General features: G+C 40.8%; 2 protein-coding genes across 3 annotated transcripts in view; both read left to right on the top strand.

The window, feature by feature from the left end:
- FRAS1 (Fraser extracellular matrix complex subunit 1) overlaps positions 1-6,850 on the top strand; it is a 514,100-nt gene extending 507,250 nt beyond the window's left edge. For both annotated transcript variants that reach the window (XM_066279180.1, XM_066279181.1), the window contains 3 exons: positions 81-286; positions 1,765-1,911; positions 3,019-6,850. In XM_066279180.1, the coding sequence (XP_066135277.1) occupies positions 81-286; positions 1,765-1,911; positions 3,019-3,612 (947 nt within the window). In that variant the 3' untranslated portion in view covers positions 3,613-6,850. The remainder of the gene's footprint in view (positions 1-80; positions 287-1,764; positions 1,912-3,018) is intronic.
- Positions 6,851-14,796: 7,946 nt separating this feature from the next.
- The window catches only part of ANXA3 (annexin A3), a 61,563-nt gene continuing 54,204 nt past the window's right edge, over positions 14,797-22,155 (top strand). Inside the window, exons 1-2 of the mRNA XM_066280721.1 lie at positions 14,797-14,933; positions 17,389-17,440. Coding sequence (XP_066136818.1) covers positions 17,426-17,440 — 15 coding nt within the window. The 5' untranslated portion in view covers positions 14,797-14,933; positions 17,389-17,425. The remainder of the gene's footprint in view (positions 14,934-17,388; positions 17,441-22,155) is intronic.

Genomic DNA, 22,155 nt, shown 5'->3' with positions numbered 1-22,155 from the left:
GTTAGATCCTTTTTACCTTTGACATTCCTTTTCCTTTCATCTTAAAGTCTGACCTAATTAATACCTCTCAATCTTTCCAGGTCAGATACTTTATGGCCGAGTGCTTTGGAATCCAGAACAAAACCTTAATTCTGCTTACAAACTCCAGCTGGAGAAAGTCTACCTTTGTACCGGAAAGGATGGCTATGTGCCCTTCTTTGACCCTACTGGGACAATCTACAATGAAGGACCACAGTATGGGTGCATTCAGCCAAACAGACACCTGAAACACAGATTCTTGCTGCTGGTATGTAACTTGTGAAGAGCTGACTCTTAAGTAGATTTTCTCAGCTATGAATTCTGTCTAAAGCAGTTGTTGTTGCTATTGTTGTTTCTTTCTGATCAGCTGACTTCTAGTACATATTATCAAATCTGATGGTTACGATGGGTAAGCAGACAAGCTATTATTAATGTTCTAGGAAAAGAATGTTCTAGGGGCCCTGGCCGGTTGGCTCAGCGGTAGAGCGTCGGCCTGGAGTGTGGGGGACCCGGGTTCGATTCCCAGGCAGGGCACATAGGAGAAGCGCTCCTTTGCTTCTCCACCCCCCCTCCTTACTCTCTGTCTCTCTCTTCCCCTCCCGCAGCCAAGGCTCCATTGGAGCAAAGATGGCCCGGGCGCTGGGGATGGCTCCTTGGCCTCTGCCCCAGGTGCTAGAGTGGCTCTGGTCGCGGCAGAGCGACGACCCCCCGGAGGGGCAGAGCATCGCCCCCTGGTGGGCAGAGCGTCGCCCCCTGGTGGGCGTGCCGGGTGGATCCTGGTCGGGCACATGCGGGAGTCTGTCTGACTGTCTCTCCCCGTTTCCAGCTTCAGAAAAATACAAAAATACAAAAAAAAAAAAAAAAAGAATGTTCTAGGAAAAGCCAGTGTTTCTCAAAGTCTGCTCCAGAGAGCCTGACTATCCTCAATACTCTGTCAGGGAGTCCACAGATCAAAACTACTTTTATGACAATATGATGATGCTTGCCTTTTTCACACTCATTCCTTCATGAGTGTGGACAACAAGAATGATTTATTGATATGGTTTCAGATTCTACATTGTTACTAATGTTTTAAAAATACCACTTAGCAACTTATTGATAAAAGCTATTCTTCCCTTTTCCAACTGCATAACTGTATGAGGTCATTTTCCACACATACTTCAGCCCAAACCACATATCATAACTCTGATTGAATATAGAAGTTATGAGAATCCAGTCCTTGTCCAGAGGTCTGCAAAAATGTAGAACAAATGCCAGCTCTCTTCTGGGGAGGTTGGGTGGATATAGGTATTTTCTCTGAACAATATGTTACTTACGTTAATATGTAATGGGGTTTTTGTTGTCATTTTTAAATGAATTCTTAAATAAGTATTTAAAAAAATTTTTTCTGTTTTAATTTTAGTGTAGTAAATGTTGATCAATAATATAAACCACATAAACAAAAGACTATTGGGGCCCTTGATTGTTAAGTCTGTAAAGGGTCCAGAGACCAAAAAGCTTGAGAATGATCTGTCTAAGCTATCCTACTCTTTGTGTTCTGAGATCAAAGAGGCCACCAAGTGACCTCCCTTGAAGAGGGCAGTGGGTGCCCAGAGGCAGTGGTCAGCCCAAGGATCGGCTTCTGCTGCACGTACTCTCCCGACACACAAGACAGGAGTGGGGAGAACTTTCTTCTCCCAGTGACTACTTACCAGTTCAGTGGCTCCATCTCTCTAAATCTTTTTTATTTATTTTTCTGGAATCCAGGACCGCAGTCAGCCAGAGGTAACTGATAAGTACTTCCATGATGTACCCTTTGAGGCCCACTTTGCTTCCGAATTGCCTGATTTCCACGTGGTCAGTAGCATGCCAGGTGTGGATGGATTCACTCTGAAAGTAGATGCGCTCTACAAGGTGAGTGTGGTGCGAAAGAAGGAGGCCGAGGACCAGGGCCACTTGAAAGGCTGCAGAAAGGAAGACAGCATCACCTCTGGAATGTCAGTTTCTTTACATAGCATCTTGCTGGCACACCCTTTTTAATGTTGTTAAGCTTATCGCTCAACCCAAATTTTTACCACCTATGTCTAATACAAACATAGGTGTTAAAACAGAGCAATGATAAAATTATTTAATTTGCATATAGCCTCTTGTAATTGTGCACGTCTGGATGCCTAGGATACTCTAGCTTTCCCTGATTTTTTTATATTGCCTACCTTTTTTGGCTCTATTTTCACAAAGCATGTGGAAAACATTTAACAAAATCCTAAATACAATAATTTAGAATGATAAAAATTACTCCTATTTGATAAGCAAAAAAAAATGCTCTCAGTCCCAGTAATAAACATGAACTTCCAAGATAAGATTCCACGTTTTTCTGTCTCCAGATACTAATCTATGACCTTAGATTTCAGAACTATTGTCACTCTTAGGCATTAATTGGTTCAAAACCGTGGAGGGTTTCAATGGGGCAGATGTCCTGGCGATAAAATATTTGATCTAACTGCTCCAGGGGTGATCCAGGAAGTACTCAGATTTAGCAGATTTTAATCAATTATCTGCTTATTATGCACAGAGTAGGTGTCTAATGAAAATATGGTGACTTTATTTTAGCTAAAATTCATCAATAAATAGTAAATTAGCATAACAAACAATTAAAGGTCACTGGGAAAACATGTGGTTATTAATACTATTCTCTGCTGTCAAAGAAAACTGACAAAACATAAGCATTTACCTAGCTAAAGAGGCCATGAAAAGTAAATGCTTAGGACTATTCTATACGCAGAGAGAAAGAGAAAAGAATGTGAATAGCTGGACCAAGATCAACCTAATGGAGAAATCGAATGGAGTCCATAATATTTGGTTGAATTCTCTAATGGTAACCACCAACCATCGCTAATGCTTTTCTAGAAACCATTTATACGGCAAGGCTTCTGGTGGCCACTGTCTTTCTGTTTCCTTTGAGAGAGGCCATCTGTGGGCCACAGTGACATGCCCCGTTTGTCTCCTGTTTTCCACCTGCAGGTGGAGGCAGGACACCAGTGGTACCTGCAGGTCATCTACATCATTGGCCCTGACACCATCTCGGGGCCACGCGTCCAGCGCTCTCTCACAGCCCCGCTGAGGCGCAGCCGAAGGGACCTGGTGGACCCCAGTGGCTGGCTGACCCTGGACGACTCCCTCATCTATGACAATGAAGGGGACCAAGTCAAGAACGGTACCAATATGAAGTCCCTGAATCTAGAGATGCAAGAGCCTGTTGTCGCTGCTTCTCTCTCCCAGACGGGGGCCTCCATCGGCAGTGCGCTGGCTGCTATTATGCTTCTGCTCCTGGTGTTTTTGGTCGCTTGTCTCATCACCAGGAAGTGCCAGAAGGAGAGGAAGAAAACACCCACAGAGGACATTCTGGAGGAGTACCCTCTGAACACCAAGGTGGACGTGCCCAAGAGGGGCCCGGACAGGGTGGAGAAGAACGTGAGCAGACAGTACTGCACCGTGCGGAACGTCAACGTACTGAGCGACGCCGAGGGGGCTCCCGCGTTCCAGGGAGCTAGAGTGAAAAGGTTGAATCTGGAAGTCAGGGTTCACAACAATTTACAAGATGGGACAGAAGTTTAATGAAGGAGACCCATGTGGAAAAGAAATTTAATGGAGGAGACCCATGTGTATTTTTTTCTAAATCATTTTTATAAAACAGGGGAAATACTGGTATTTTTATAATCTTGCAGATTAAAAAGGGAAAACCATAGCTTTGAGCAGCGGAAAGCACACATTACTTGCATCAACTCACAACTGAGCTACCTCATTGGACAAAGAACCCGTAAGACACCCCCCCCCCAAGTGTTGGAGTAGTTCTTCCTGTGGATCCCGTTGTTAGTCTCGGTAGCTCCACTTGCTCCTCCAGGAAGGCTGATCTTGGAGAGCAAGAGCTTTAGTATCAGGACAGGAGGTAGACAGACAGGTTAGCTGAGGCCGTTCAGAGGACTGGGGAATGAGCAGCGGCAGACTCAGAGAGAGAGTGCGGTTCAGGGCCTTTGGTTTCCTCTCCCACCCCCAGCTTTCTTCTACTTAGATGTTTTCTGGGCCTCTGGACAGCAGAGTTCAAATTGCTGACACCGAGATTCCATTGGGAATTCTGCTACCCAGCACAACGGGTGAATTTGCTCATTGTATCCACTTGACAGCCAGCAGTCCATGGCCTCTAACTGTACGTTGCACTACCATGGCCCCTTCTACCTGAGGGCTCAGAGTGCTCTAGACTAGAGCACTTTTCTGTAACTCTCAGGAGAAACCTCCGTCCTCTCCTGTCAGATACAGGGCGTGGCGGAACTCCCCGCCACCCCTCTTTCAGAGGGGAACACTGAAACCTGGGGAACAGTGGGGCCTGGCTAGCACCTTAGAGCACATTAGTGATGCACTGCATCCCAGGCCCAGGGAGGTGTCCTTGTACCCAACTAGTTTATGCTGCACCAAGGATGTGTGAAGACATCCTCCCCACCAAAGGATGCTACAAAACAAGGCCAGCGCACCACGGCCTTTTCTACATTGCCATGGATGCTTTAAAAACCTACTGCATGTTCTACTACCCCAGGCTTTGCCTAGTCCAATAATAGACAAGCCTTGTGCTTTGCTGGCTGTGTGGTTTTTATTTTGCTAAGGTTTCAAGAAAATGTCTCATTTGAATAAAGCAAATTAAGAGAAAGCCTAGGCCAGAGTGAAATCAGTTAATAGAAGCCTACTAATACAGCAGGTAAAATACAGATAAAGTACTAGTATACACAGCAGATAAAGACACCATTCCTGGTACTGTATTTCAGGGATTTCTCTTTTGGGGGGGGTTCTTTTCTGGTAGCTCAGGCACTTATTTTACCATATCAGCACATGACAGGGCCATAAACACATGGCTTTTAACCTGATTTAGTGTTCAAATAGCAGCTTAACAATTTTGCACATAATGTGCACGCAGCTTGCTTTTGAATTTCTTTTTGGTTCCTCACCTTTTGGCAAAAACATAAGCATGCGTGTCATGTTGTTTTGAACTGGAGACACCATTTCATTATTCAGGAGTAAGACACTGTCTCTTCCTGACACGGCATATCATAATCACTCAGCAAACAATGGAACACTCACCTTGTATAATACAATATTTGTACTAGAATGACCCAAGCTCTTTGAGAACATTCCAGACTGGAAACACTTTGGTACTAGAAGCTAGAAAGAATGGACTCACAGGTTTTAGGCATCTCCACCTGACTCCCAGCTCCTTGAGAGTAGGACCTGTGTGGGCTGGGCCTTTGACTGTTCAGCAGTGCCTTGCATATAACAAACACTCCAAAAATATTGTTGAGTGAACAAATGATTGGTGTCATGGGTGAAGTAGTGAGGAATAAATTTAAGGGGAGGTGAAAGGGTCTGGTGGAATATCACAAGGGCAAGTAGAGAAAAGAAACCAAAAACTTGCTTCTACTTGGATTATGAAATAATCTTATTGGAGCAAAGAAACAACAATGTACAGAGACATGGATCTGGCAATGGTCTTACGAAGAAATGGAGAGAAAAGTCATAATTAGTGTCTTAGCAGGAGGTGAAACTGTGACTTGGTCCCCGGAGCAGGACATTTAAAGGAAGGTCTGAAGTTAGCTTTCTGAGATGAGAGTGTAAAGTTGTCAGGATAGTCTGAATTGGGGGAACCCAGAACTGGAAACTCCTGGCTGCCAGGTCCTACCTGAGACCAGCTCAGGCGATTTGGTGCTGAACTTATATGTCTGCCTCAGGAACATCCTGAATTGGTGTCTTATGGCTGGAGGCCTCACCAAATGGGCACAGAATCTTCTGACAACCTAGAGGGTTAATGCTAATTCTACAAAGACAGGAAGCCAGTCATTAGAGGGACACCTTTGATTTGGCCCATTTTTTTTATAACTGCTCCTTATTCCAGAATTGCTTACACAATCAAGTAATATCTTTCCATTTGCTCAAATACTCTTCCTGAACATCCCTTCCATTATTACGCCCTGGGACACCTGCATGGGAGTGCATCTGGTGGCATGAAGCTAGTTGGGAAGTGATGGAGACTGAGATCTCTGAGTGCCCCCAGCAGCCTCCATGCAGGTCTTACGTGACCAGGGAAGCTTCCTGTGAGGACCTTGAGATAGTGCAAAGGAAAGCCCATGGAATACCCCTGCCGCCCTTCTTCTCCACCCTTCCCCCCACTACATACATGTTACTGAATGTGGTGCTTCTCTAGTGGATGATACTTACAACAAGAAACAGTTAAGATGTGAGCTTGAGGTTGACTCCTTATACAGAATTTTTTATTTCATTTATGTTTTATACTTCATATAGGGGTCAGATAATTTGGTGACTGATGTGGGATGATATTTCAGTCAACACTGCTTTCAGTCTCTCTAACTTGCTTTCTAAAGCCTGGTGTGTGTTACTAACCTTCTCTACCATGCTGTCAGGTGAGAAGGAACAAAGCCCCTCAGGGGTTGCTATTTGCCATCACCCGTTGGCTGGCTGTGAAGGTTAAAAGAAAGGCGAGTCTGCCTCTGTTTTCTCTGCCTTTTATTGTCCCCCAGTCATCCTGGAGGACTCCTGCAGATTCTTACTGGTGGATGGAAAGTAGTGTTGGAATACATTTGCACAGTCTTATTACGTTCAGTCTCAGTGTCCTATCAGAATTTTTGTAACTCTTGGATACTACATACCTGCTCAGACTGAGTAAAACATTTGTGGTGCTGTCAACCTGATTTCTTGACTCTGAAGTGATTTTTGTATTTCCAATACCAATTTGTGTGTTATGAATTTCTGATCTTTCCAATAGCATATGCCACTATATAAATTTGTATTAATAAATGACAGGCTGGTTGCATTTTTTTTTCTATGTTCCTTTTATATTTATTTCAAAAGACATCGGAAGGAATTTCATCTCGGACACATATTATCTGTGCTAAGAGAAAGAGAAAGAATAAATAACACATCTCCAGATAATCACAGCTTTTTTCTTGCCATCAGTGAAACCCCAAGACAAAGAGGAATAATTAAAATCTCCATGTGCAATACAATAAGATAATTATTCACACTCTGTTTCCATCAAACTTTCCCAGCATACTTGATCTACTGTCAGAATGGCTGTGTCCTTTTATGCACACTCAAAGGTCTGTTGAGTGTCCGTCAGACCCTGGAGATGACGAAAGCACCAAATCATAGTTTACTGGCTTGTGAAGGGCAAGGGGATAGTTGGAATGGGGCCGAGCCCAGGCAGTCTCTGCGTTCTGTACCATGCACGTGTGTGCCTCTCCCCTCTGTGGTATTGCTTTATATGAAATACATGTGTATTGCCAGGGATGGTGGCCAGAGGGGCTTGTTGACACCTTTCCATGGTACATTAGCAAACTCAGCAAGACTTAAGAGAGCACATTTTCATAAAGTCCGGGGACTAGGGAAAGGATGCCACAGCTAAGCCTAGGATTTCCTAGGAGGCTGCCAGGGACTTAATGTAATGTAAGCTTCACTTCCGCAGTTTCCTCTGATTGTTCCTTGCCTTACAGCAGGCTTTAAGCCCTGGATTGCGTTTCTATTGGCCCACGGAGAAGCTGTATCAGACACCAATCTGAGAATTTTTAGAATTGGCTCTGAAAATGTTTCCTAACACCTGAAATTTCATAGCTATAATATTTAGGAAACTTGGAAGTAAATGGCAGAAAACAGGTTCTTATATAGACTTTACAATATCTCACAGATGAGAGTTTTGAAGAAATCCTGGGAGCAGGAGAGGGAGACTATTGAGAATACCTTCCTAGGTTCAAACCCATATAATTGTTGATTTTGTAGATTTAAAAAATAGTCCTGTATCAGTAGTTTTATATGTTTTAACCTAATGTTAAGATACCAGTAAATGTTGACAAAAGAAACATCCAAACCTGTAGAAAGCATTAATAAGAATTTATTTGAGCCAAAATTTTGAGCACATGCTCAAAAGCAGTATCTCAATGGATTGAGAAAATGCTCTGGGGAAAGGTAGTTTTATAGTTTCTTTAATACATTTAGAATCAAAGGAGAGAAAGGAAGGAAGGTTACACAAAATCTTTTGGTGGTATAGGTGGTGGGAGGAAAATACCCAGGAAATCTCCAGGATTGAATAAAAAGGAAAATAGAGAGATATATATACTTCTATATTGGTAGACACAGGTTAGTGAGTATTTAACAATTACAGCAAATAGAGATGTGATATGTGGGCAACAAGATAATGAGGAGTTTCCGTGTCTTCATGCTCTTGTCAGTGATCTGTTTTTGAAGGATCTGGAAGTGAAAACTATTCTGACATTTCTAAGGGATATTATCCTAGGTGCACAAGAGCAACAGACAGGGTGCCCTTAAGGGAAAGATTAACCTTTTGCTTGCCTGACCAGGCAGTGGCACAATGGATAGAGCATCAGACTGGGACGCAGAGGACACAGGTTCAAAACCTTGAGGTCTCCGGCTTGAGCGCAGGCTCATCAGGCTTGAGCACGGGCTCACCAGCTTGAGTGTGGGATCATAGGCATGACCTCATGGTCGCTGGTTTGAGCCCAAAGGTTGTCGTCTTGAAGCCCAAAGTTCACTGGCTTGAGCCAAGGTTGCTGGCTTGAGCAAGGGGTCACTTGGTCTGCTGTAGTCGCCCCCCTCCCCATCAAGGCACATATGAGAAAGCAATCAATAAACAACAAAGATGCTGCAACGAACAATTGATGCTTCTCATCTCTCTCCCTTCCTGTCTGTCCCTCTCTCTGTCTCTCTCTGTCTCTGTCACACACACACACACACACACACACACACACACACAGAAGCTGTGGGCCTGGGGTATGACTACCACAGTGACCTGCCCACTTAAAAGTTAGTGTTCAGACTCTCTTGTGTGGTTCCTTTCGGTCCTGAGCTTGTCAGACCTGCCATTTTTGTCCTGTACTTGTCAGGTCTGTGTACACCTTTTCATTCACACCATCGTGTATAACAGAGATTATCCCCAAATAAGCCTGAGAGAACTTTAACCAGGAGCCCTTTAGAATTGCATCCTGGAGGCCAGTAAACGTCTAGGGACATTATCAAGTACAATAGTGGGCAGGCACATCTAGCTATCAAGAGCGATGACTCTTTTACATTCTCTACCCCATGCAGTCCTGTAACAACCTTATGGCATAGATCTAGGTGATTGTCCTGGATAATTGTCTTTTAAAAAGTTTCATACAAATCCCAGGATTTCAAATCTTGGCCTTCACAAGCACAAAATAGTGTTGCTTAAAAATTCTCCAAAGCAGCCCTGGCTGGTTGGCTAAGCTGTAGAGCATTGGCCAGCTGTGTGGATGTCCTGGCTTCAATTTCCAGTTAGGGCACAGAGCAGAAGCAACCATCTGCTTCTCTATACCTCTGCCTTCTCTCTCTCTCTCTCTCTCTCTCTCTCTCTCTCTCTCTCTCTCTCTCTTCCCCTCCTGCAGCCATGGCTTGATTGGTTCAAGCACATTGGCCCTGGGAACTGAGTATGGCTTCATGGAGCCTCCACTTCAGTCTTTAAAAATAGCTAATAGCTTGGTTGTGAGCACGCCTCAGATGGGACTTTAAAGTAGTTCTTCTATAAAGGAATGTATTCAGGGTGGTGAAAATATTTATCAAATAATCTTTTCTGGATTTTTTTTTTAGATAACTATAAACCTGGCCTCTGGGATCATGACATTGATCATTAATACCATTATTATCATATAACATTTCCTTCTGAGAAAATTCATCCTTTGAGGGAAAAACATTAGTTTTATAATCATAATACAGCATAATTCTAGTCTAAATGTTGGGAACTGGCTCTTGTTAAAACTAGAAAAATTCAAAATATGGTTACAGTGAGTTTTATTGTAAAGCTGCCACCCTGAAACCAAAGAGGTTAAACTGTAAACCTGGAACAATTATAAACACCACCTATTACTCATTTCCTTTTGGATATAAATCCAGTCCTATTATTTCCTGGTTGTGTGGCATACAACCTGTGGGAGTTACCAAATTGCTCTCAGCCTGCCTCTGTATTTCCGAAAAAGAGTTAATCACACCAAATTTCAGTTGGTGAGTAAGCATGAAATAAGACTATGTGTGCAAAGTGCATTACTAAATGCCTGGTTTAAATAATAGGTCCTCAGTAAATATCCCTCTTTGGCCCCCATGCTAATCCCAGAATAATTTTTTGGGATGAGGTGAGACTTAATCTATTGTGGTGGTCTCTGAATGGGAGCTAGGAATCCAATGAAGAACAGAAGGTGGAACACTGGCCTATCTTCTCACTTGGCAGAAAGTTTATCACTTTAGACTTGTAAATCTGGTGCAAAGCCGGTGGGCTCCAGCTTTTTAAGCAAGACCATCTCTCTGCTTTCTCCATTGCAGCTCCTCTTCTATTTAAGGAAGGATGTCTTCTTAAACCAGAGGTTCTTAAGCTCTAGGGTCCATCAGAATCACCTGGAGGGCTTATTAAGAGAGTAGGTTTGGGATAGAATCAGAGAATTTGCATTTCTAACAGGTTCCCGGATCCAGCACCCAGCTTGGAGAACCTCTGCTCCAGCCTCTTCAGCTCACACAGCAGTCCAAGCCAGTGGTTTCCTTCTGAGCCCCAGCACCTCCTGGATTGGTTAAAGGGGCATGGCATCGAGTGTTATCCTGCTGGGAGACCAGGGGAAAAAATACATTTTGATAGTTTAAGTAACTGTAGTGAAGCCAAACCAAAAGCTTACAAACATCTAAATGACAATTCATTAGTACTAATCCTTTTTTTTTGTGTGTGTGTGTGTGTGTGTGAGTATTTTCACTAAAACTTTTCTCAGGATAACAGTAATGGCAGTAAGGCAACTTTACACCGTGATTGAGAAATATGGAGTACATTAATTTAAAATTAGAAACTAAGAGTTCTTCAAATGACAATTTTCAAGTCTTTCAAATTTAATTGCCTTTTCCCCTGACAGCCCCAATCTTCTGATGTTTCTTTTCTCTGAAAGTTACAATGCTTCAAATCCTTTCTTAAGATTTAGCATTGTATATAAAAATTGTAAAGCATCATGCATTACTGACTTTAGTTTCACATGAGTTTGTCTTGACTCAATTAGACTGTAAACTCATTGATATCCCAACTACATCTGATTATTTCCTTTTAATCTTCCATGGCACTTAGCAAATGCCCTACAGGGAGTGTGCAGTCAATAAATACTTTTTACTAATGTGACTTTGGGTACATTACCCTTTCTGAGTAAGCCTCAGTTTCCTCTGCTGCAATTCTAATAAAAATAGCACTTCCTAGGATTGCCTTGAAGATAAAGAGGTGATGGAATCAAGCACTTACTTCAATGCCTGACAGCAAATAAATGATAGCTTTTATGACTTTTACAATCTTCTACTCCAGGGGTCCCCAAACTTTTTACACAGGGGGCCAGTTCACTGTTCTTCAGACCATTGGGGGGCCGGACTATAAAAAAACTATGAACACATCCCTATGCACACTGCACATACTTTATTTTAAAGTAAAAAAACAAAACAGGAACAAATACAATATAAAAAATAAAGAACAAGTAAATTTAAATCAACAAACTGACCAGTATTTCAATGGGAACTATGGGCCTGCTTTTGGCTAATGAGATGGTCAATGTCCGGTTCCATATTTGTCACTGCTAGCCGTAACAAGTGATATGACGTGCTTCCGGAGCCATGACGCGTGCATCCGCCTCACCGGAAGTAGTACTGTATGTGAGTGACGCTGCGCTTTGCGGTGCTGCCACATACAGTACACCAGCATCCGCATCCTGTGCTCCTCTCACTGACCACCAATGAAAGTGCCACTTCTGGAAGTGTGGCGGGAGCTGGATAAATGGCCTCGGGGCCGCATGCGGCCTGCGGGCCATAGTTTGGGGACCCCTGTTCTACTCCATCCTTCAGCTCACAACTGCCCATAATTCCCCCATACAAGCGGGGCTTTAATTTTTAGCCTCCTTTTGCTTTGTTGTTCCAAATGCCAAGTATGCCCTTCAACCTTATCTCCTCTGGTCTTTTTTATTTTTAATTTTGTGTTGAATTTATTGGAGTGACATTGGTTAATAAAATTATGCAGGTTTCAGGTGCACAATTCTACAGAACATCATCTGTATATTGTATTGTGTTCCAGCCCAAGTCAATCCTCCCTCCATCACCATCTATCCCCTTCTACCCTCCTTCACCACCACCCTCTTGCCCTCATCCTAGAAATCCTACAAGCTTAGCAGAGGGACTGACTACACAGCTACCTGGATCCAAAAGTGTAGCTCTGCATTTACTCCTCATGTGATTTTGCTTAAATTACTTAATCTCTCTGTGTCTCGGTTCCCTTATTTATAAAATAGAGGTAATAACAGTATCTACCTACTAAGAGTTGTTGTAAGATGATTTAAAGGGTTTAGAACAGCGCCTGGCACAAAGTAAGTGCTAGGTGAATATTACAGGTTGCTGCTAGTGTAACCTGCCCGCCAGCGGTACCAGGCCATGAGCTTCGTGGGAGTGAGGACTGTCTTCTCAGAATCCACGTGCCTAGAACAAAAACACTGGGGAACAATTTTTTTTCATTTTCTGTTGCATGAGGTTTTAGAACTGTTTCTATATTCCTGCATCGCTGATTCCAAATCTGAAATTCGTTTTTTGGTGAATGCTCTAGTTTTTATGCAATTTTAATTTCTTTTTGGTTTTTTTGTTTGTTTGTTTTTAATCTTTTTTATTTTTTTAATTTCTTTTTGTTACAGTTAATGGCATGTATTGGTTTTTAAGTTGGAGTTAAAGGGCAATGACTCTTGAATTGAACACAGCCACTAGGCAATTAATGTTTTACAAACATCACTTTTACATAATTATAGTTGTTTTTAAATGTTAAAAATTATTATCTGATAAAAACACCCTCTTGTTTTGTTTTAAGATTGAATCATGGCTTGTTCGAGTAGGCGTAAATGTAAGAATAGTCCTGACACTTTCTGTTATATATGTGGCTGTTACACACTTCAACGTCAAAGGTGCAATATTTCATCATTTGTGACACATGCATATATTGCCTATTTTCAGCGGTTCCAATTGGTTATTCAGCTCATCTGCAAGAAGATTATAATGATATAAAAATTATCCTTGACTTTCTGAAGTATGAGGAGCATAACTGGATCATTTGTGTGGATATTAAAATGGTAAATTTCTTGCTAGGACAACAGAGAGGTTTCATGAAGCTTTCTGTGTTTGTGGGACAGCTGAGCTCGGGAGAAACACTGGACACAGAAGGAGTGGCCAAAACGTGAAGCTCTGGAAGTAGGGATGCAAAATATTGGGAATGAACCTGGAGTTAATTGAGACAGGATCATTTTCTCCCCACGTCACATCAAACTTGGCTTAATGAAGCAGTTTGTTCAGGCTTTGAATAGAGAAAGTGAATGTTTTCGACATGGATATTATTTCTACTTTTCCTGCCTTGTCTTTTGAGAAGATAAAAGCAGGTGTATTCAATGGACCTCAGATTTGATCCCTCATACTTGACGAAGAATTTGCCAGGAAGATAAATAAAGAGGAGAAAGCAGCATGGCAGTCTTTTGTGGCAGTTACAAAGGACTTCCTTGGCAACAAAAAAGCAGAAAACTATGAACTTCTGGTTCAAAGGATGCTGTTGGCTTTCCGTGACATTGAATGTAACATGAGTGTTAAGATTCACTTCCTGAACAGTCACCTTGATAAGTTTCCCGAAAATCTTGGAGCTGTTAGTGATGAGCAGACTACTGCTGGAGCATCAAACGAGATTGTCCTCAATAAGTACACAAACACAAGAGCTACAAATGCAAATTTTTGCCTGAATAGAATTTAAATAAGTTTTGCACAAATTTTATGATTAAAATAAGTGTTTTAATATGTTCTATTTCAAAATTGTAGACAAATTCTGATGCAGTCATATCTTATAGTGCAGGGGTCGGGAACCTATGGCTTAAGCCAGAGGTGGCTCTTTTGATGGCTGCATCTGGCTCGCAGACAAATCTTTAATAATAAAAAAATAACGTTAAAAATATAAAACATTCTCACGTATTACAATCTATTCATTCCAAAATATAAAACATTCTCATGTATTACAATCTATTCATTTCCTACCGTTCATGTTCATGGTTGCAGGTGGCTGGAGCCAATCACAGCTGTCCTCTGGGACAGCACCAAATTTTTATGGGCTAATGCTTAACGTACACAGGTTGTTTTATGGTTCTCACAGAATTACATTTTAAAATATGTGGTGTTCATGGCTCTCTCAGCCAAAAAGTTTCCCGACCCCTGTTTTAGTGTATTAGTATATTTACTGCATTATATAAATTATTATATTTTCACAAAGATGATGCCCAAGAAGACGTTCTACTTCATTATGTTAAACAAAATGTTGAAAATTTTACAATAAGATGAAAACCTAAAATCTTGAATTGCAAAAGAACTGTAGCTTACAGAGAAAAACTAATGTCAGATTTGAGATCAGCACACTTGAATTAGGTAACAAGTGTTTTTGTGGATGCAACAAAAATTTTGTTCCCCAGTGAAATCATAGTTGCAGTTGCAGTAAGTCTGAAGAAGAACTTAACATAAGTGAAGAAGTGCAAACCGAGAGAATGGGTTTCAATATGAGGCTGGTAGGAGACCGCTTGGGAAAGTTTAGGGACCTCTGAGAGCCCAGGGCTCCTGCCTGCGGAGCAGGAGCTGAGCCGCGTGCTGCCGCGCCCCTCCCAGAGCCCGGCAGCCGGCAGGCAGGTGGAGTCCCGGACGGAGGCGGGGCAAGAGGAAGGGGCGCGGTTGCAGTAGCGGTCGCCCTCGCTGACCCGCAGGAAACCAGCTTCGGAGCACCAGCGCACGGGCGCACACCTGGCTCGCGGTTCTCCCGCACACACACGGAGCCCCGCTTCAGGGTAAGTCCAGCCCCCGTACCCCCGATCCCCGCCACGCGGGGCGCCCACGCCGTACACCGCCCTGCCCCGCAGGTGCAGGACCGAGGGCCGTCAGCACGCACTGAGTCCGCGTCCCACATTTCAGAATCCAGGATACACGCCCAAGGGATCAAAAGTTTCTTTCCCTAGGAGGGCCACCCAGCTGTGGTCACCCCCGAGTGCAAGCTGACCCCCAGCTGTCCGGGCGCCCTGGACCCTTCACTTTTCATCACAGCTAGCAGTGTAGGGATCCAGCTGGCATCACCACCTTCCCAAACCTAATGGTGTTGGGAACAGAAGAGCAAGGCGTCAAGAGGATCCTCTGGGTCCGGCAAGTCTCAGTAAGGGAGGGGCAGGTTCCAAGCCCGTTCTGATTACTCGGAACCCCACCTGTCCTTGTGAGCACACTGCCCTCTTCCTATGGGCAATTTATTATGTTTTACTTATTTTTTTAGGAGGTGGAAGAAGAATGTGTTTAGATATTGGGCGTTGGGAATCCAAGAAGTTTGCTTTTTCTTGAAAGGGCTCACCTTTTTTATTGCAACAGAGTTTCATTCACTAGATGTGAATCATTCCCCTGGCATTTTAGCATTGGAGTCAGCAGCTGGGGGATCTGAGTACTTGATTGCAAATGACCATATATAGATAATCGTGGCTAGGAGGTTCTGGATGGCTAGGGGCCTTTGACTGCTTATAAGAAATTGCACCCCCAGAGCTTAATTTTTTCCAAGGATTTGTGATCACAGCAAGATAAGCAAGACTGTGCCCTCTGGGAGAGATCATTACAACTTTTTTTTAAATCAACATCATGAAATAAGTAACTCACTAAAACATTATTTTGCAAAGTTGTTTCTATTGGCTTTCATAAAGGCAAAAAACTTCAAACTGACAAGAAAGTGAATTTAAAGATATAAAGAAAACCAGAGGCTTTTCCCCAGAGCCATGTGGTTGTGTAGAGATAATCCATTTAAAAACAGGATGCAGGAGAAAGTAAGAAGAAATGATGTAGCTACTCCAATTCCTTTCAGAAAAGGATAAAGTTCTATTGTTAGGTCATTTGGCTTCCACTGTGAAGTAATTCTTTATTTCTTAAAACTTAAATCAGTAATAATGGTGAATAATTTAGATATTATATAGATATTATACTTGATAAGCTTTGACCATGTATGGAACAGCCGCTTGGGTAAGGCAGAAGCATGGGGTTAAGGTCATGTCTTTGGAGAATGGCTGCCTAAAATCTGTTCTTAGCTTTTGTGAGCAGAGTCATATTTTAATTCTCTGTGCCCCACTTCTACATATGTGAAGTGGAAATGGTATTAATGACAGCTACCTAGATTATTGAGAAGTTTATATGAAATCGTTCGTTCATTCAATGAGTATATTTTTATTGCCTTGTGAGCAATATTTTACTGCCCCAGTGAGCAAACGTGAGAAAATGTCTAGCTTTATGAAATTAACATTTTAGTGCTTTTTATATTACCTGGCACATAGTAAAGACTCAAAACACCTAGCCGATAAGATAACATATATTATTAAATGCCAGCAACAGCCCTCCCCTCCCCTTTTTACAGATAAGGAAACAGAGGCGCAAAGAAATTGTGTCTAACTTTAAGAGGAGGCAAAACCGGAACTAGTGGTTCCTTTTATCCCTGTGTATAGAGAGAGTTAGACTCTGTAACTAGAGAGCCATCTGCCCTCGGCTACAGAGAGCTTGAGAATATCAGGGCTAAATATTTTCAGGGACTAATGGTGTAATTTCCTGTTGAACTTTGTTCTGGGGTTGTCATTGTATTTTTAGAATATTTTGTTCCCAGGATGGGTGGGAACAACTTACATTTCTAAATCAGCCCTGGAGATATGCCAGCATACTTGAATAATGTTGATATATAGGTTCCCAACTGGGGCTCCATAGCACAGCGGCCCTTACCACCTCTGCATCCTACCAGGACCGGACTGTTTATAACAGTCTGTAGGCTTTGAGCCTTGTACAATGTAATTGGAGATTTCACAGTCAAACACAATAAATCAAATTGAAGCCAGCTAAAATATATGTTGATGGGGGACAATTTCCTGTGGTTTTCTTGTTCCCTACAATGGTAGTCTGTCCTGATTAAAAGAAGTTAGCAGTTAAAGTAATTCTACTGCATTTTAAATAGTCAAAAATTGGCTTTCCAGGAAACATATCTGTAAACCCCTTAAGTCAGGCATTTTTTTTTTTTTTGAGCCCTTCCCATGTCTAGCACCGTCTCTTGTATATAGCAGGCGCTCAGTAAATGTTAGCACGTGGCTACTTGGTGTTAAAGACACATGCTCTTCTTAATGAGGTTTCTCTATGAATGTTGGTTCTGTTTACTGGATTAAAGATTAAGGGTTGGTGACCTTACTGTATTCGGAATCCTAGATTTATTCTATTTAGCAATATTTTTTCTTCTAATAGGTTAGTGTGATCTGAACTCAGGCAGAAGTGGGACAGCATGGCATCTCTCTGGGTAAGTAAAAACCAAGCCTTCCTAACACAGTTACTTATCTGAGTCCAATAAAAATACAAAAATAATTTTTTGAAAGTTGATAAACAAGTTCATCTGAGAAAATATTAATATGCCCAAAAAGCTTGTAGATGTTTGAAAGTAATAATATATTGTAGAGGTACAAAGTTAAAATAACTTATGATGACATCAAGGCAGAGAGGTCAATAATTGAGAATTTATTTAGTACATAATTTGGAAATTTATTATATGATAAAGATGATATCATTGCAGAGAGGAAAAGATGGCATATTCAGTAAATTCTGTTAGGAAAACTTATAGCTGTTTGGAAAAAAGTAAATCTATATTTCTCCTTCCTTCTTACATTAAAATAAATTTCAGATAGAAAAAAATACTGAAGTGAGAGATGGAATGTGGGTAAAATTAAAAAATAATCTTGGAGTGGGAAAGACACTTAAAACTGTGACACAGATCAAAAGCCTAAAAGAAAAAATTGATTTAACTACATATAAATGTATAATTTATGACAGCAAACAATACTATTAGTAGAGTCAGAAGACAACCCACGGGAAAAATATTTGCAGCACATCAGACAAAAGACATATTTTCTTAACATACAAATAATTCAAATAAATCAATAAGAAAAATGAACTCTATGGAAAAATTTGCAAGGGACATGAGTAGAACATGAAAAGAATTATAAATGTTCAGTAAACATATGAAAATGTAATATACCTCTCTGAAAATTAAAGAAATATAAATAACACAATAAGAAATCATTTTCTACCTAAGGAATTGGTAAAGGTAAAAAAAATGCAGTAAGACCAGTGTTGCAAAGGATTTGGGCAAGACAGGTTCGAATCTGTTCCTAGCAGGGCAAACTTGGCACACCTTTAGATGTTATTTTGGCAAGAGCTATCAATGTTTAAATGTGTACACTGTTTAATCCACTAATTTCACATCTGGGTATTTATCATATGGATATATGAATAAATAAGGGCCTAAGGATATTCATTTGTATTAATGAAAACATATGGACAGCAAAAATGTCCATCCATGGGGTATAAAATTACTAAATTACTCATTTGTAATTTATATCCACTTTTATGTAATCATTAACAAGAATGTGCCTGACCTGTGGTGGCGCAGTGGATAAAGCATCGACCTGGAATGCTGAGGTCGCTGGTTCAAAACCCTGGGCTTGCCTGGTCAAGGCACATATGGGAGTTGATGCTTCCTGCTCCTCCCCCCTTTCTCTCTCATTCTCTCTCTTGCTCTCTCCTCTCTAAAATGAATAAATCTTTTTTAAAATATTTAATAAAGAAAGAATGAGAGAAGAAAAGGCTCCTGCTGCCTCTTCTTTTTGTTCCTATTGTCCCCCCTCTTCTCAAATTAGAGAATTAATATTTATGAGTGAGATCTCTGAGAACCAATATAAAAACAACTCAGAACTACTGTGGATAAATAGAATGGCTGTCTCTCAAAAAAAAAATTGAAACTAGAACTACCATTGATCCAGAAGTTCCACTGTAAATATCCAAAAATATTGAAAGCAGAATCTTCAAGAGATCTCTGCACTCCTGTGTTCAGAGCAGCAGTATCCACAATAGCCAAATGTGGAAACAACCCAGATGTCTATCAGCAGATAAATAGATAAACAAAACGTGGTCTGTACATACAGTGGAATATTATTCGGCTCTATAAAGGAAAGAATTCTCACACATGCTACAATGCAGATGAACCCTGGGGACATTATACTAAGTGAAATAGGCGAGTAATAAAATGGCAAAGTACAATATGGTTCCATTTATCTGAAGTATCTAAAGTAGTCAAATTCACAGAGAGAGAAAATAGAATTATGGTTTGGGAGGGGAAAGGGGGAGTCATTGCTTTATGGGTAAAGAGTTTCTTTTCTGCACCATGAAAAAGTTCTGGAGACCTGATTTATCGCACTGAACAGCCTCACCACTACTGAACTGTACGCTTGAAAAGGGCAAATGTGGTAAACCTTATGCTATGCTTTTTTACCACAATTTAAAAGACCCTCAGATTTGTGTAACTATTCTTATCACTAAGTTTTATCTGTTCTCTTGTTCTTTGTTACACACAAGCACACATACAAACACAAATGAGCAATCAAGTCAGTGTTTTTCTACAAACTATAGATGGTTTGTGGTTACCAGTGCATGGTGAGTTTACTGAATTAGTCTGATCAAGAGAGAAGACTTCAGTCTTTGCTAATGGAGATGAAGGAGTGTTTGGTTTGCTAGTTCTGTATATTCTCTCTAGGAGTGTTGCAAGCTCCCATTGTTTCAGTTGAGTGTAAAATCTATGTTGCATTACTGTTTCCTTTGTTTGGAAATGTTGACTATCTCTGTCAAGCATGTGTTCTACTGCTTAACCCTGAGGAAAGGACTTGCTGTCTCAGAGGTTTGTACTCTGATCCAGGGTCCCTTGTCATATATTGCCATTAAGTACACACAGTAAGCACTCAGGCAACCCACAAATTAGAATATCTTCAAATGTGACTTTTTAATTAGATACATAATAGTATTTTTTTCTGTGTGCCTTCTACAACACTAGCTTTCTCATGCAAATATTCTGGGCTATTTCCTCCTCAGTCAATTCTTAACTTATTTTTGAAGTATAGCGATGAATGCAGTTATTTTTTGTTCAAACTCTCACATTGCTATTAGTATTTTTATTATGGAACTAAAATATTTCTAAACTAACTCATAATTATAGTTATCATGAACCCTTATAACACCTTACCTTGCTATACCTCTTCCTTCCGTTTCACATTCTCAATTTGCAAAATGAGGAAGGAGAACAAAGAGCCACTCTGGACCCAAGGGATGAAAGGAGTTTTACTAAAATATAACTTCCCGTAAATATAACGCCTACTATCTTTGTTTTGAAAGGGTACATCCCAAGGGCAAACAATTAAAGCAGAAAGTATCTAGTGCAGTGAGCTCTACTGAGAGCAGAATGAAAATAGTAAAGCCACAATCCTAGTTCTCTTTCTCCTAACTGTCTAATTGGTTAAAAGGCAGACTCTTGAATATAACATTGAACAAAATACTTAGTCTCTGTCAATCTCCTCCTCTGTAAGTGGGTGTAATAACAATACCTACCTCATCCAGTGTTTGTAAGCATAAAATCAGTTCATGGGAAATCCATTTAGAGTGCCTGGCACGTGGTGAGCACTCAGTAAGTATAATCATTATTGTTTCTATATATTAATTTTTTTCTAAAAACAAATTCCTTGCTAATTAATATCCCTGCAACTATTTTAGTAAAGGAGAGTCTGCCCGTTTACTGGGCCTGAGTTTATTACAAATCAACAGCATCCCCATCCCCGATGGAATGCTTTCTCTGAGCTATAAAGAACAGATAGATTTTCCCCCAATGGAATCTTTCTGACAACTTCTGTTTTCAGTATTTCCTAGGATATGTGTGTATATGTGTGTGTGTGTATGTGTGTGTGAATATATATATATATGTGTGTGTATATATATGTGTGTGTGTGTGTGTGTGTGTGTGTGTGTGTATATATATATATATATATATATGGCCTACTGGAAAGTTCTGTTCATTTCTATCACAACAAGTTTTGACATGTAAGCACATGTTTATTTGGTGCATGTGTGCCTCTATTTTTATCACTTAATGTATACATACTGACGTAGCAAATTAACTAAAACAAAGTTGATTCACGTTAGTCTTATGTGTGAAGCGATAGTGTACCCATGGCTACTGATGAAGTTCATTAGCACCACTGTAATTTTTACGAATTTCAACAAGGAAGAAATGGTACAGAAGCATGTCTGTCGCATCCACCATATTCCCCGGACTTAGCACCCTCCGACTATTACTTGTTTTTGTCCTTACAAAATTTTTTGAAGGGCAAAAAATTCAAAAATGAAGAAGATATCAAACAAGCACTGGTTCAATTTTTTGCATCAAAAAATAAAATATTTTTCAAAAATAGGATATACAAATTGCCCTCACGCTGGCAAGAAATTATTAATAATAATGGCAATTATATTATTTAATAAAGTTTATTGACGGTAAGAAAAATTTGTATTTTGTTTTATTACAAAAACGGACAGAACTTTCCAGTAGACCTTATATACATGTGTGTGTGTGTGTGTGTGTGTGTGTGTGTAAGACTTTTTAGAGTAATTTTAGGTTCACAACAAAATTGAGAAGGAAGTACAGAGATTTCCCATGTGTCCCCTGACCCCATGCAGGTGCAGCCTCCCCCAGTGTCAGCATCGCCACCAGAGTCCTACATTTGTTATCATTGATGAACCTACCTTGACACATTATCACCCAGAGTCCATAGTTATATTACAGTTCACTCTTGGTGGTGTATATTCTGTGAGTTTAGACATTTATATGTATATATATATATCTTGAGGACATATAATGCTCATTCCTGCACACAATTTTGACAATACCAGAGATCACTCTTAGACTCCAAAGGTTTAAAGGCTCAGTCCTCACTTCAGATGCCAGCCACAAGTCCTAGAACTACCTGTATTTCTGACCAATTAGCTCTAAATTTGGGGATTTCTATGAACTTCTCAGGTTTGATAGTTACCTGGAACAACTCACAGAACTCAGTGAAAGTGCTATACCTACAATTACAGTTTTATTACACAGACTGCCCACAGGGTGAGGCCTGGAAGGGCCCTGGACTCAGAGTTTCTGTG

Source organism: Saccopteryx bilineata, chromosome 5 (assembly GCF_036850765.1).
Source record: "Saccopteryx bilineata isolate mSacBil1 chromosome 5, mSacBil1_pri_phased_curated, whole genome shotgun sequence".
Taxonomy (NCBI): domain Eukaryota; kingdom Metazoa; phylum Chordata; class Mammalia; order Chiroptera; family Emballonuridae; genus Saccopteryx; species Saccopteryx bilineata.
The sequence above is the reverse complement of the archived record's forward strand: the minus strand, read 5'-3'. Positions and strand labels throughout refer to the sequence as shown.